Genomic DNA, 14981 nt, shown 5'->3' on the forward strand with positions numbered 1-14981 from the left:
CCGTCAACATTTGCTGCCTCTACTGGTAGAACGCTGGGTGGCACAGCCCAAGGGAACGGCGCTAGCCGCACCACACCCAGCGCGCATTCTGAGGCCGACACAAAGGTATGCTCCAGGACAGCGCACAGATGTAGAGAGACATCTAAAATGGCACATAGGCCTTGCTTGTGGCTTTACGTACTGATGACTGCATGCGGGCATAACTTGTTGCATGTGCAGGCAGCCTTGCGGGCGGCACTCCAGGGTCTGGAACTCTGTGGGAAGGATGAGAGGGAGCCGCCAGAGGGCAGCATGACCCTGGCCCTCATGCGCCATCAAAGACTGGCCCTTGACTGGATGCTGAGAAGGGAAGCCGGCTCTGCTGCGCCGGTGGGAGGCATCCTGGCAGATGATCAGGTGCAGGTCTATATGACAGCGATCGTACATGAATTTCTTGGTTACTTGTCATTCACTGTCTGCTAATCATCACTGCGTATTGAGAGACGGATAGGTACTGACTTCAATATATAATATACTCTCATGCCTGCGCATTGAGGTCAGCATATTGGCAAAGGTGATGGGAAGTCTTTGGCTGCAGGGTCTGGGTAAAACCGTCACCACCATTGCGCTCATCTTGACTGCCCCGGCTCCCAATATGGTGCTCTCAGCATTCACTACTCTCTCTGGGAGTGACAGCGGCAGCTCTGTAGAGACAGACGCCCAAAGCAGCGATTCAGGCAGGACGGATGACAGAGCGGCTGAGGACGCTGCAGACAGCGCAGATAGCTCTGGAGGTGATGAAGAGGTAGATGCAGACAGATCGCTCGCAGCTAAAGACCCCTGGGAGAAGGGGGCTCTGCGCGGCGGAACCCTGATTGTGGTGCCAACTTCTGTGTTGCACCAGTGGCACCAAGAGCTCAAAGACAAGGTTGCAACCTTTGCTGGTAAGCGCAGATACATACTTCTCCTTGTGTATCAAAGTGCGAGGACTTTTGCATCTGCTGAGTTGGCAAAGCAATTTGTGCTGTGCATGGAGAGCTGCAGTCATGCTGACATGATTGCCAGTGCAGGCTTACGTACACATGTGTACCATGGCAAGAGCAAAGCATGGACAGGGCAGGAGCTAGCCAGATATGGCGTTGTCCTGACAACCTATGCCATTATGGGCCTTGAAGCTCCGCCCCCGTTGCATGGAAAGAAAGGTGTGGATATCACGTTGTAATTTGCTATGCTGCTGCTTGAGACACTTTGTTGCTTTCCATATTGCAAAACTCTAATGCAATCGCATTGTTTCCTTCTTTACTGTGTAGCGCTATACAGGGCTTACTGAAAACAAAGAGAGAAGGCCATGCCCGCTGTTTGAGGTGGACTGGCACAGAGTCATCCTTGACGAAGCCCAGAGCATCAAGAATGCTCACACCCTTGCCAGCCATGCCAGCAGGTGCCTGCAGGTGCGTGTTGTTCTGACATGCGCTTGGATCAGAACACAGACAGCTGCTTTTGTCATCAGACCTCAAAGACAAATCGTGCAGAGCAGATCCACAGTGGTGATTTGAATTTGACGCTAACCTGACAATGTTGTGCAGACATCAAGGCGGTGGTGTCTTACTGGAACACCCATTCAGAACACAGTCGATGATCTGTACTCGTACTTCCGTTTCCTGCGATACGAGCCGTACTCGCGGCAAGCCGCCTTCAAGTCCATGCTGAAAGAGCCGCTCCAGTCCAACCCAAAGCATGGCTCCAAGCTGCTCAGGGCTGCCCTGCAGGTGAGATCACTGATTCAGCAGTGCTGACTCATGAGTCCATTGGCGCCGAAACTTGACACGTGTGGCTGCATGTGGTGTGTGGGTTGAGTTGGAGACCCTGCATGCAGGGTGTGCTGTTGCGACGGACAAAGGGATCGACTCTGAATGGGGAGCCCATAGTGGAGCTGCCTGCGCGTCAGGTTGAGGTCGTCAGATTGCACTTCTCGGCTGGAGAGAGGGCAGCCTATGATGAACTGCAGCGCAGCTCAATGTCGCAGCTGAAGGTGCGATTGTACTGCAACTGTTTGTGACTCCAGTAGGTTTCAGGAGCATGCAGTTATTCATCGAGGTGAGAGGCTTGCTTGCATGCAGAGTGCATTGGCGTTGATTGCACCTTCTGACTGCCTTCAAGCTGAGAGCATCTTTCTCATGCACACCCAGGCAATGAAAGGTGCTAAGACGAGCTACATGAACATGCTGTTGCTGCTGCTGCGGCTTCGACAGGCATGCAACCATCCATGGTGGGAGGCTTGCGCACCCTGCATGTATAATGTGGGCATCAAGAGCTCTCTTGGTAGTACTTAATAAAGGTTCATTGCCATGTGTACTATGGCACAACGATACTTGGCATGTTGTAAGCTTGTCACACGCGCAGAAAGGACGATGACGTGTTGAATCATTGCAGGCTTGCGAGTGGAGGCAGACAGAGCGATGCCAGTGGAACTTTGAGGGATGATGAGGTGTCAGCCATTGATGCATCACTGCGGGACTCTCTTCTGATCAGACTGGAGCAGCCAGACAGCAGCCTGTGTGGCATCTGTGGTGACGTGGCAGAAGAGCCTGCCATGACTCCCTGTGCCCACAGCTTCTGCCGACAATGCCTCACAACCCAGGTTCAGAACCACGCAGGTCCTCATTTGCACCGCAGTTGGCAATCTTGACCCTGGCATTGAGGTCCCACAGGGTTGAGCCACCGCCACAAACTTGTTCTCAGGAGATTAAAGCTCACCACCACATCTGTACTGATGCAGTAAAGATTGATAGAGAGTCCCCACGAGCAGCGTGAACCTCACATTCAGAGACTTGCTGGCTTCAGGTAGGAGCCTCAGGAGGAGCAGGAGAGCAGAGCTACAAGTGTCCGACTTGCTCCGCTACTATCAAAGATGCCCAGGTCTTCAGTCACGCTGCCCTGCTGGCATGGAAGGCCAGATTACAGCACAGCAGCACGGCCGTCAGCCAAGCTGGAACAGCCCAAGCCTGCTCTGCATCAGGCGCAGCGCCAGCATCCTCAAAGATTGAGAAGCTCCTCTCTTTCCTGGCTGGCCTCCGGCAGGACTCAGATTCTGCAGAGTGAGCCCTTTCCTTACAAACTATGTGATCATGGGTAACATTTTGTCAGAATGAGCCCTTCAATGGCAAATTGTCAAAGACACAGAAGACATGTTGAGGGGAGCTGTCCCTCCCTGCACTGCTTTTTTAATGGCGCGCTCATATTCATCATTTCCAAAAACATTCTTTGGTAGTCTTCAGGCCTTGTTGCACGTGAGCAAGCTGCTTCCATCAAGCCGAAGATTGCATGCATGCGCAGGGGGACCTCAAATGGGGATGGGCGGGTGCCTGCAAAGGTGATTGTGTTTTCCCAGTGGACGCGCATGCTGGACCTCATCCAGTCAGCGCTGCAGGCCAACCACATCCGCTTCAGCCGCCTGGATGGCACCTTGGGAGTCTCTGCTCGGTCCCATGCAGTGGCGCAATTCAATGTGAGGACCCTTCACAGTACATGGTCGATGCAACAGATTGTCGCCATGGTTCAGCTAATAAGCAGACATGCCCTGAAATTGACATGCTTGCCCTGCAATTCACAGCTGCAATGATCTCTGATGTGCCCAGCAGTCCTTAACTGGATGCCTGTCTGCGGTGTGACAGGCGAACAAGGGCACAAATGTGCTGCTAGTCTCTCTGAAGGCGGCATCGCTGGGCCTGAACCTGACAGCGGCATCCTATGTTGTGCTGATGGACCTCTGGTGGAACCCCTCTGTGGAAGAGCAGGCCATTGACCGTGCGCATCGCATCGGCCAGACGCGCACCGTGCGAGTCATGCGCCTGACAATAGCCGGTGTGCGAACATCCCATGCAAGACCTGAAACATAACAAATTGTGCACAGCACGTGGCGCCGCTCGTTAGGGCAGCAGAGCACTTCTCAAGCCTGTGCTCATGTACAATGCATCTGGAACTGACAGAGTGAGGGTTGTGTTCAATATATGAGATTGAATGGCACTGGGAATTGCAGCTGCGTTGCATTAGAGATTGCACCTGCGGTTGAGATTGTCTTTTGCACTGGACCCGCTTGTGCCGAGGTTGGTGCATTTTGGAGAGAGGCTGTTGGATTGCACTGTGCAGACACTGTGGAGGACAGAATTCTGGCGCTGCAGGAAAAGAAGCGCAAGCTTGCCGAGGCAGCCTTGGGAGATGGTGATGGTGGTGTGCAGGCCTCTCGCCTGACGATGGAGGATTTGCAGTACCTTTTCTCAGCATCCTAGTGTTTCCATGGTATTAGCGAGGCTTCTGGGCTGGGCTCAGGCTTTGCTGCCCCATTGAACTTGTCTAAACAAATGTGACTTGTCTAGGACGATCTCAGGGAATCGGCGCATCTTGACTGCCTGACCTTTGAGTGAATGAGATGCACATGTGTGATGAGATTGTCCCAGTGATGTGCAAAATTTCTTTTGGCACATAGAACTTTGTTGACCAGAATTATTATTATTATTATTATTACACGCTTTTCCTGCCAGAAGCAAGGTGCGTCTGCAGACAAGCTGCAGTAAAGGCTGCCAAAATCCTACCCCTTGATGGACTCGCCAGATCCAAGCAAGACCCAATCAACCGTGGGCAGTACCGCCCCCCGCCAGCCGGGGCTTGACCAGGAATACAATCATTTACTATTCTATCTGCATGTTTATGGCGAAATCAGCCCTCAACATGCACGGTGTTCGCACAGCCTTTTTCTTCTGGTTGAAAGCTCTGCTCATTGACGGCTAGAACTAGTATAGAACTTTCTCCAGGTCTGCTGACAATGGCTTAATCCCTCACCACAGCTGTGGTGAGGGATTCAGCCCCTGCTACCGCTCTCCATACCCCTGCTCCTGCAGGTACTCCCACACCTCTGTCTGCACGTCATACAGGAATTGCACCATGCCTGGGAAGGCGACCTTGCCATCCGCACCCATCTCCGGCTCCTCGATGAGGTGGCGCATGAAGGGCGCCACCTCATCGACTCCCTCCCTCAGCATGCGCAGCTGCGGCGTCAGCCGCCGGGCCGCACGCACGGCGTTGACTTTGCGACGCAGGAGGGAGGTTTGTGGGGGTGGGAAGGGTAGATCTGGGGGTGTGCTGGCCATGTAGTAGACTATGACCTCGGTGAAAGCGTTGAGCAAGAAGATGGGAACGCCGCTGGTTGTCAACGCTGCCCGGCTCAGCGAGTGGCGTGGGTATGCCTGCGCAGAACAGTCGATGCCCTCAGAAACGAATACACAAATAGAAGCAAAGGTGGCAGCAATGCCATTGCATGAAAACATTGGACGGCTGCAAGCTCGTTGCAGAACATGCTTGATCGGGTGGCTATTGGAAATGTGGGCGTCCAGTCATTCGTTCAGCAGCCTGCACGCTGTCTGCTGCCATGCAGGCTCTGGACAAAGAAGTACACGTCATCACTTTCCATCAGGCAGGTATTGGATACTGGGCGCAGCCATGCACATGTCCCAAGTCTGACAGCGGCCAAGCAGGCTCCTTGCGTGTGCGCAGACGTCCCCGATTTGTATTGCACTGCATCCAACCCTTGAAGCAGACCTTTGTCCCTCTTGCCGCTCGCAATGCCCTGCATGTCTTTTATTTTCTCTATGACTGACACTCACCAGGCAGATGCCAGGGGCAAGGTATCACTCACCAGGGTGTCGGGGTTGGAGAAGGAGGTTAGGAGCGGGTAGACGGCGGTGCGCAGCTCCTGGGGAGGCAGGCTGGCCCATAGGTGGCAGATGGCTGTGCGCAGGTCCGCGTGCTGCTGCTTCAGCTCTGTCAGCAGAGGGGAGCGCAGCAGCGCGTACACCAGCCTCGGCAGCGGCTGCAGCGCCTCGCTCCCGGCAAACTCTGCATCCACCTTTGAACAACACAGCCTTGCTATAATCAAATTCTTGGCCCCACAGCCACAAACATGTCTGCACACATAGCAGGGGGATCTGTGTCTAATGGGCATGGAATCCATTTTGCTTTCATCCACCTGCACCCAACTCACTCGAATGTCCTGGCCCCACAGCGGCAGACGCAGCCGCGAGCACTTCCCATGACAACAGCATGGGGACCTGTATCGTGGGGAGGACGAAATCTAACAGGATCACAGTCATCTGATGCAGAGTTCATCCAGATTGGTACAAATTGCAAGGACAATTGTCTAGCCAAGCAACACAATGCAGCTGTCAGCTGCGCACAGTGCTTGGGCTGGCTCAGAGGAAGCAATGGACAGAAAAGACAATATGGCAGGACAATAATAAGGCACGGCAAAGATGCTGCGTGCCTGCTCTGCAGAGGTGAGGGGGGTGCTGAGGTGGCGGTTGTAGGCGGCGGTGAAGAGCACGAGCCAGTCCTGCAGCAGCGCGCGGCCCTCCGGCATGCCCTGCGCTGCGGCGGCCGCGCCGATCTTGTGCATGAGCAGCAGCAGGATCGCGTCTGCGTCTACCGCAGCATACACCTGCGCCGGCAGCCTCGCCACGTCCAGGCGCAGCGTCAGGATGCGCAGCCGCCGCTGCAGCACGTACCTGCACAGCCGGCGGAAACTGCTGTGATCGAGGAGCGGTGAAATGGGGATTTGGAGCTGCCTACATTTGCACTTGATGATGAAGGTTGTTTTAGGGCGTAATGCTCAGCAGCCTTAGAAAATCATGAGGTCCTGTTGCGAGAGCCAAGATACACAACGCTGCGCACGAGGAAATGTGAGCTCTCTGAATGCCACGTTATTGTGTCGGTGTCTCGAGTTCTCCAGGGACAGTCTCCCTTCCCCCACCCTCAGCTGCTTACCGTGAAGGAGCAGGGCTCTTCGCATTCTCGTTGGCTTCTGCGCCGCTGCCATCCTTTGACGATGGCACAGCAATGGAGTACTGGAAGGCCATCTGCAGCACGGGCGGGGAGCCCCGGTCACTGCTGAAGCCGCCGGCGTTCGTGAAGTCAAAATCGAACGCGAACGCGGTGCTCGGCCCCGCTGCGATGACGTGACAGAGATTGTCGAAGCGGTCATCTGGGAAAAGGTGGCCGTACGAGCGCACCACGCTGTACTCGGGGGAGGTTCGCAGCCGCAGCAGGCCATTCTGCGCGCACGGCTCCGCCAGCCGCCGGTACACGTCCTGCGAAGCACGTGACAATCATATGTCAATAAGAGTAATACAGGCGGTGCCAGGTGCTTCTTGCCCTGCCTTTCTGATCAGCCATATTTGCTTCTGTGCAGTCATCACGTGGAGACTTGTACTATGCTTAGCTAGACCAGATGGAGTGCTACTATTACATTCAGTGGGGGATTGAGCACTTAGGAAGTGGGATACATATTTGAAGCACGAGAAATTTGTTGGCCGCTTGTGATAACATCTGTCTGGGACTTGTCCACACTCTGGCTCGGGATGATGCTGGCCTTGTGCAGCAGTGTCCTAATGAGATGACAATTGCCTTGAGAGTATTTTCCTTTGTAGCTAAACCCAGGGGATAAATATAGCTTCAGGCAGTGGTCTGTATGTGTTGTACCTGAGGGAGAGCGGCTGCGCCAACATGGGGGTACAGGTACATGACCCCGCCACTGCGGCTGGCCAGCGGCTCAAGTGCATCCAGGCCGCAGCCGCCGGCCGACACAGCATACACGTCCACAGAGACGCCCAGCGCCGCCGCTGCCGTGGCCGCCTCCTCATAGAACGCCTTCGCAGACCCGCTCCTCACCCACTGCGCCACCTCAGCGCGCCTTGTCAGCACACCAAAACAGGCATGCAATGATGCCATGAGTCCCTCCCAAGTCTGCTTGATCTGAGCGCTCCTAGTACGGTAGTTGTACTTGCGAGCGTGGAGAGCTGCTGATGCATCTACTGCAGAGGGGGCTTGCTGCGAATAAGTGAGCGGTGCACAGTGTGAAGTCCTGCAAGTAAGTGCTTAGTGCAGCAAGAACGTTCCACTCAGTCAAGAATTATACTCGGCATGCCTGAGCCTCACCCTGGGCTCAGCGCTGTTGCTGGTGCCATTCTGGTGGTGCGTGTGCGCAACTGCAGGCTTTGCAGCGCTGCCAGAGGCCTGGGAGATGGGGACGTAGGAGTAGGGATTCAGGTCCGGCAAGGTCGCATCATGCACGGGCTGCGGAGAGCGGTCTGGAGATGTCTGAGGAACGTCTTGTTCCAGCACCGCGCCTCGGCCATAGTTGGGCGGACCCCCAAGAAATGTCATCAGCCGCGCTCCTGCAACACATCAGACACGTTGTTTTTTACTTGATACCTTTGTGGGCAAGTGCAGCTGCCAAGAAAGGACAAGCAGCTGACAAGTAATCACAGGGCGCTGAGGAGTAGGCACAACATTAAGGAGCCCATATCACAAAAAGCACACATGCAGCAGCTCCTTAAACAACGCAAAAATTTTTGTGTGTCATAGTGATATTCTGTGTGTCAAAAGGCTACTAGCCAGGTGGTGTGGAGGAAGACTACGCACTATGCGCACCTGCTCTGCCCAGTGAGGGCACTGGGGTCAGCTCATGGCGCCCCGAGACGCCAGCGCTGCCGTTGCTGTGAATGCGTTCGGCGCGCGACCCCTCCTGCGCGTCCCCAAGGCCGGTGCCCAAATACCGCAGCACCGCTTGCAGAGCACTGCCAAACCCGCGGCACCCCTCCCTCCGCTCGTCCCCTGCATCTGCAATAGTTCAACGCACCTCAGCCGAGCTCCTAACACACAACACAATGCAAGCACCCTCAGCCAGCCCATGTAACCAATAGTGGGGACTGCCTGCATGGATCACAATCACGCAAACCTGTTACAAATCACGGCAGCTGCACAACATACAGCACACAACACAACAAATGTGCAGTGAAGCAGTGAAGTGACAGGTGAATAGTTGTGCCATGTGGGCCAGGAGCTACTAGGTCTTCAATTCCGATGTAGTACCCCCTGTGTGGGCAGAGTCGATGAAATGTACGAGAGAATGGCATGGTCCCAAAGCCTCCCAAGTAAGTTGTGGTGCTTGCCTTTTGCTTTCCAGACAATTCGGGCTGCAGCGCAAAGGAGCATCCAAGGGAAGAAGAGGACAAGAACAAAAGCAAAGGCTCACATGGCTCGAGGGTTTCCAGTGCAGCCGCGAGGGCGTCCTTGCAGGAGGCCACCGGGGCCAGGAATGCCCCCAGGGGTAGTCCATCCTGCAGCTCCAGGGCTGTAGGGGAGCCATAGGACTCCAGTATCGGCACTGACCTTATGGACGTCACGCCACCCACCACGTCGTAAAGTTCAATCTGCGTCAATAGGGCAACGCCTCAGCGCGCATGGACAAATGCATGCATGCGAAATGATGGTCAGCACCTGGCTCCTGTATTGGGTAGCCCACCAATGTGTGGCTTGATATTGCGGCAAACTATGCCGAATTCTTGGGCATTGATGCAGCATGCATGCAGTGGTAAGCCTTATGTGGTAGTTGCAGTCTCATGCAGAGCCATCTACAAGCTGTCATCAGGCAGACCTGGTCATTGTAGGTGGCAAGGCCGAAGAGGGCGCATGAGGGCAGGGCTTCAAGGGCAGCCAGCAGCGCGCTCTTCACCAGTTCCAGATACTCTTCGCCCCCCGTGGTGTCCACGAGAGCCACATAGATGGGAGTCACCTCCTGTTCTACAGGGCCCTCTGTGTCCTGCAGTGCGGGCACCCTTTGTGAGAACCGCAATTGCAAGCTTCCATCACACCTGAAGTTCCACGCTAATGTTAAACGCAGCCTCTGTATTGCAACATAGAAGCTAGCAGCATAGGATTGTGCATCACCTCTGGCAAGGTAGCATCCAGAGAGCATGCCACCTCCACTAATGACCGCTTGACTTCTGGGCAGGATTCTCGAGGCTTTCTTGCATACCTGTTGTGTTGGAAGCACGATTTAAAGATAAAAAGCACACCATGGTCGACAACCTCGAGAAATAAAATAAACAAGGCTGGTTGCTCACCTCTGGTTCTTTACGGTGGCATATTCATTGCAAGCCCCACAGAGAGAGCACATCCAGGCCCTCTGTTGGAATGAACACCAGTAGTTGACATACCTGAGCAGTGCAGATCACCGATAAAAATGCAGCGACATTCTACACAATAAGATCGACCTGGCAATTGTATTCTGATCAGTAATAAGTTCATGAAGATCTCACGCATAGCATTCAGCGCAACGACCGATGTCCTCTGCAAGGACTGCGTCTGAATTGTTGCTGATCGATGGCCCATCATATCTCGCAAATGGCTCCACCACACATGCAAATGGGAGGCCGCATTGATCTCTCAAAGATCCTGGAACAATTCTTGTTCATCAGTCATCAAGATTTGATGGACGACAATAAGAACGATGCAAGCATACGAAAAGCTGAGAGCAGACGGGGTCAATGATTACCGTTTTGAGGTGCTGCATTCAAAGTGAGATAAATTGCCATCGCAAACACCACAGCGGAGTTCTCACATCACCTGCAAGGTGTACTTCTTGAGCTCAATCGAACAGCTTGATTGCAAGTGTGCACTTTATCAAGGTCTGCCTGCTAAAGGACTAACATGGATTCGAATTTCAAGAGTCCCAAGAGAATCTCAAAGTTTCCACTCACTTGATCAGTAGCAGACAAATTGAGTTGGGATTTGCTCAAGCTGGACACCAGTTCAGTAAACAATGCTTTGCATGTAGTGTCTTTATAAGACATGTGTGGGTCGATTGTGTGTCACAATACATTGAGATATAGGAGGGAGTCGCTGTTGCCCATCGATGTCAAAGTCCGAGGTAGCTGCTGCGTCTCCACCGGCGCCGTGCCAGCTGGTGCCACAATCATGCATGCCCCACCCGTTGCTGTTTGGTCGTTACTCTGCCTTTCTTATTGAGTGTGGGCACATCTCTTGTAGGAGAAGAAAGTTCTGCTCACATGAGAAATGCACAATTCAAAAGTCTTACATGAACTGCCAGGCAGTGCCTCGTTCACAGCGAAGCCCGCGTCTTTCAGCGCTCAAGAAAACAGAAATTGCAACGTGGATCAAAATCTATATTTGATGGCACATTGCTTGTACTTGGAATAAAATGTGCACTTCCTGACACATCCCTCAAGCTGTCTACATGCCCAACCTTGTTATATTTCTGATAGCCAGGAGGACACATTGACACAAGCTAAAAGAGTGCAGGCGCTTCACTGCATCCGATGCACAGTCTGCATCCAAATTCTGCTGGATTTCCTGCTAGAAGGCCTCACTCATGATCCTGCAAGGCTCCGAGGCTCCGAGAAGGTTCAAGATACAAATGCCGCTCCTCCAGCCCCCGAGACAGATCGCGAATCAGACCATCCCTTTCTGCCGTGCGTTTAGGATGCAATCAGGCCGTGGATGCGGGCGCTGATGGCCTGCTGGGCCAGGGAGGCAGCATGGAGCCCCTGCAGAGAGTAAGCGGCCACGACCTCGTACAGGTCTCCCAGCGCATCCTGCACATGATGCATCAGTGGCTGCGCCTTCTCGGTCGCGCTCTCTGCCAGGCTCGCCGCCTGCACACACGCCAAGCAGTGCAGTCAGCTACAGCAGTGCACCGCTCAGCTCGCTGCCCATGATCTATCATTATCACTCACGCTCCACCCAGAAAGCATACATGGTACAATTTACACATGAGCAGGAGACAATGTTAGCCAGAAGCACTTGATTGGGTGTCAGAGATGGAATGGAGACCCACCTCGTGAGCCACATTCAGCACGACAGGTGGGAGCTGCTCGACGACGGTGGTCAGTTTGCTCATCGCGGCGCGGATGACGCCGGAGTCAGACTGAGCTGCAAAGTCCTGGAAGGGCTTGGTCTGCGACAGGGCGATGGCTGCCAGCGCTGAGCCGCCCACAATCGCCACAGCTGCTATGATGGAAATGCTGGTGCCTGCTATGACATGCACATGACCTCATCACACACTGTCCCATTAGCACTTCAAAATAAGAATATGCAGAGGAAAATGTTGCAATAATTCAATGGCTGATAGGGCTAATGGGGCATCGCTCACCTGCCCCGCTGGTCAGCCTGGTCTTCAGGGCCTCGCAGGCACGCTCTGCAGACTGGGCTGCCGCCAGCTGCTTGCCCTTCCCAGAGGCCAGAGTGCTGCTGTGCTTGTGCTGCAGCTCCTGCAAACCCCCAGCTGTCTTTCAGGCCCTCTCATTCTTTCCTGCCTGGCACTGTGCATCTCATGGGGCAACTCCAACAGCAAGAGCTGAGTATGGATCTACACAAGAAAAACAAGTATATTTCCTTTGCAAAATCTACTCTGGAGCTCACCTGCACCAGCTCAAGCAGGGTCTTGCGGCCTTTGCCAGAGGCGAGCTCCGAGGGGAAGCTGCCGGCCAGGGTCTGCAGCACCGCGGCGCTGCCCAAAAGCTGCTGCGCATGCATGAACCGCCATGCGGCTGCAGACTTGCTGCTGGCAGTGGCGAGGCACATTACGATGGTGTGCGCTGCCTCCTCCACAACGCCCGGCTCGCCTTCTGCAGCCTCAGCCGCAGTCTCCAGGGACAGACGAACCAGCTCTGACGGTGAGACGCCCCCGTGCGCAATGCCTGCAAAATCCCAGTCGACATGCATTTAAACCACATTGAAATTACTCTTGATGTGTGGGCAGGCAGCCTTGTTACAGCGGTCGACTGAAAATATTGTGCAAAGAAGAAAGCAGTACCTTCCAGCGCCAGCTCCTGCAGGCGCACATAGTGCCGGTGCAGGTGGGCGTTGTTCTTCGCGCCCAGCACGGGCCTGCTCCTGAAAGACAGCCTCACTATGGCGTCCAGTGCTGCATGTGGAACCACTGGCTCAACAGCCCGCTTCCCCTTGCGCACCGTCCATCTCACGCCCTGCCTCGCCCCGTGCACCTGGGCATTCAAAATGCACCACAGCCTCAGACGGAATGTAATCATTGATAACTGCCTAGCACCAAATCCTTACGATAGTGTCTTTATTTATAACGATACTCCCAGTGCCAAAAGACCAGTTGCGTGTGCAGGAACCAAGGGTTTGTGGAATTGCCAGCATCGCAACCCTGGCCCAATGTGCTGGGGTTATGCAATGTGGGGGGTCTTGCAAGAAGCTCGTGTGCTGATGGCAAATAGGACACAATTAATGGGTGCAGAATTCACCAATGCATTCTCCTCTGGCGCCAGAGCGACAGTGCCAGCATTCCACTTGGGATAGCCTCTCAGATTTAGCTGCTCCGGTTCATCTGCCGGCCGCACAGCAGCCAGGCACAGATCCACAAAGCCCAGCGCTGCAGCCGCCGACTCCCCACGCAGCTTAGCCGGGGCCGCATCTTCGCTGGCCGCCAAATGTGCCCCCAGCACTTGCGGCAGGAGCACGCGCACCCACACCGCCACTCCCACGCTCACATTGCCACTGCGTCAGATTCACAATATGTATGTCATATACGGTATATGTCAGCGCAGGCAGCTTGGCTGATCAAGGACCACACTATACACCAAAATAGAGCACTTGGATGTAGCATCATGTGCCAAAGATGGTGCCTGATTGGAAAGCAGATGCGGATCTTTACTGCTGAGCAATGCGAGGGAGGACAGTCCTCACATGGCTGCCTGCGCCAGTGTCCAGAGCAAGAAAGGCAGCCGCTGTGGGCTGCTAAAGCGTGTGCTGCCCTGGAGGAGGCTGTCACTCAGCAGCACAGCCACGGCTGGCACAGCCCGCAGCACCAGCGCCAGAGCCACCAGAAGCCCTACCTGCAGACAGATGTGATGCCTTCATGATCAGGCAGGTGGTCTTTCCCCTTGGCAGTGGCATGTGCGCGCGAACCTCGGACCTGCTCTATGACAAATTTGCCTGGTTGAAAGATGCTATCTTTGCTGTCAAGGGCTCAAGAGCGCACGTTGGCCTTTGGCGGCACCGCTGCAGCAGAATCAGGGATGTCGTTGAAGGCAGCCTCCACCAAGGTGCCCGCAAAGGAGGACAGAACGGCGATGTCATACCCCCTGTAGAAGGCCAGGGATGCTTCCACCACCGCAGCTGGAACAGAGTCCAATGGCACCTCTGCTGCCTGCATGCATTGGGCACATAAGTTAGTAGCCCAGCCACAAGAGTAGGACCAAAGCAGCGTGCCCTTCCACAAGGGAAAGCCATGGTGCTTCCGCAGGTGCTTGTGAATGTAGGTGGGTAGGGGACCATTGTAAGCAAGCATATGGCGGTAGGGAAGTAAGCAAACCTTCTGGATAGGCTCCTCTTGCAGGATTTTGCGGAAGGGAAGCTCGCTGCTGCGGTAATGTGTGATGAACACGTCTGTGACAAATCCTAGTTGGCTGCGCTGGTCTTCGCCATAGGTGGACTTGGCGTTCTCTATTGCTGCATTCAGTGCAAGAAGAGAAAGTGGACTCTGATCAGGCGTTGGCTTCGACTTGCGGGTTCTGTTCCTCTTGCTCTTTGCTTTGTGTTCCTCGATCTCCCCGCTCACAGTGGCGGTGCTTGGGCTTGCAGAACGGCTTGTGCGGGATGATGTTTCTGTCTGAGATGCTGATGACTCTGTGACATCCTCAAACACGTCCCTCTCCTTTCGACCCGGTCGATCAAACCCTCCAGTCTCTGACCCTTTCAGCACATCTTCCGCTGCGTCATTATCTTGTCTATCCCCCCGCAGCTCTGCAGCTTTCTTGTGACCTTTCTTTGTAACGGTGAACCAACCTTTACTCTCATCTGCGACCATGGTGGCGCGTAGGACGTCTTGTTCCTTTACCAATTATACACTGTAATAAAGAAGGATAGCAAGGCTGCACGTGTCTGCACCAAACACGAGCAGGACAATAGTTGTGTTTTTGCAAGACTACAAGTTTCTCGTCACTGCGGATTGGAATGAATTGAAGCGCATGTTGCGCAGATGGTTGCCACTTGGCCTGAAGGCCAGGGAGTCACTGCATCTAGAAACATGGTAGCTGACATGGAAGCTGCCTCCCACATGGCATGAAAACTTTGGCTGGAGTGATGTAATCATCCTTCCTTCCTTCCTTCCAGTGCATGGGTTT

The 14981-nt window shown here is 54.3% G+C and overlaps 3 protein-coding genes across 3 annotated transcripts; 1 reads left to right on the forward strand and 2 right to left on the reverse strand.

The window, feature by feature from the left end:
* Positions 1-556: 556 nt before the first annotated feature.
* Positions 557-4268, forward strand: COCSUDRAFT_35050 (hypothetical protein; the record flags this gene model as incomplete). Its single annotated transcript, XM_005650862.1, has 13 exons — positions 557-637; positions 785-923; positions 1050-1164; positions 1322-1430; positions 1566-1748; positions 1856-2011; positions 2055-2076; positions 2179-2248; positions 2458-2636; positions 2846-2898; positions 3353-3487; positions 3654-3843; positions 4129-4268. 13 exons carry the CDS (start codon positions 557-559, stop codon positions 4266-4268), a joined length of 1572 nt encoding a protein of 523 aa, XP_005650919.1.
* A 219-nt stretch (positions 4269-4487) lies between these two features.
* Positions 4488-10686, reverse strand: COCSUDRAFT_46065 (vWA-like protein). Its single transcript, XM_005650863.1, has 14 exons — positions 10572-10686; positions 10367-10437; positions 10131-10266; positions 9936-10028; positions 9760-9847; positions 9467-9631; positions 9065-9242; positions 8461-8649; positions 7966-8204; positions 7510-7701; positions 6796-7118; positions 6278-6536; positions 5672-5881; positions 4488-5222 (listed from the first exon to the last, which is right to left on the reverse strand). Exons 2-14 carry the CDS (start codon positions 10404-10406, stop codon positions 4848-4850), a joined length of 2487 nt encoding a protein of 828 aa, XP_005650920.1. The 5' UTR covers positions 10407-10437; positions 10572-10686; the 3' UTR covers positions 4488-4847.
* Positions 10687-13206: 2520 nt separating this feature from the next.
* On the reverse strand, positions 13207-14793 carry COCSUDRAFT_32152 (hypothetical protein; the record flags this gene model as incomplete). Its single annotated transcript, XM_005650864.1, has 4 exons — positions 14171-14793; positions 13838-14005; positions 13543-13691; positions 13207-13353 (listed from the first exon to the last, which is right to left on the reverse strand). Coding segments are annotated over exons 1-4 (911 nt in total), but the record flags the coding sequence as incomplete, so codon positions are not given.
* Between the last annotated feature and the right edge of the window lie 188 nt (positions 14794-14981).

Source organism: Coccomyxa subellipsoidea, assembly GCF_000258705.1.
Source record: "Coccomyxa subellipsoidea C-169, whole genome shotgun sequence".
In the NCBI taxonomy this organism is placed as follows: domain Eukaryota; kingdom Viridiplantae; phylum Chlorophyta; class Trebouxiophyceae; family Coccomyxaceae; genus Coccomyxa; species Coccomyxa subellipsoidea.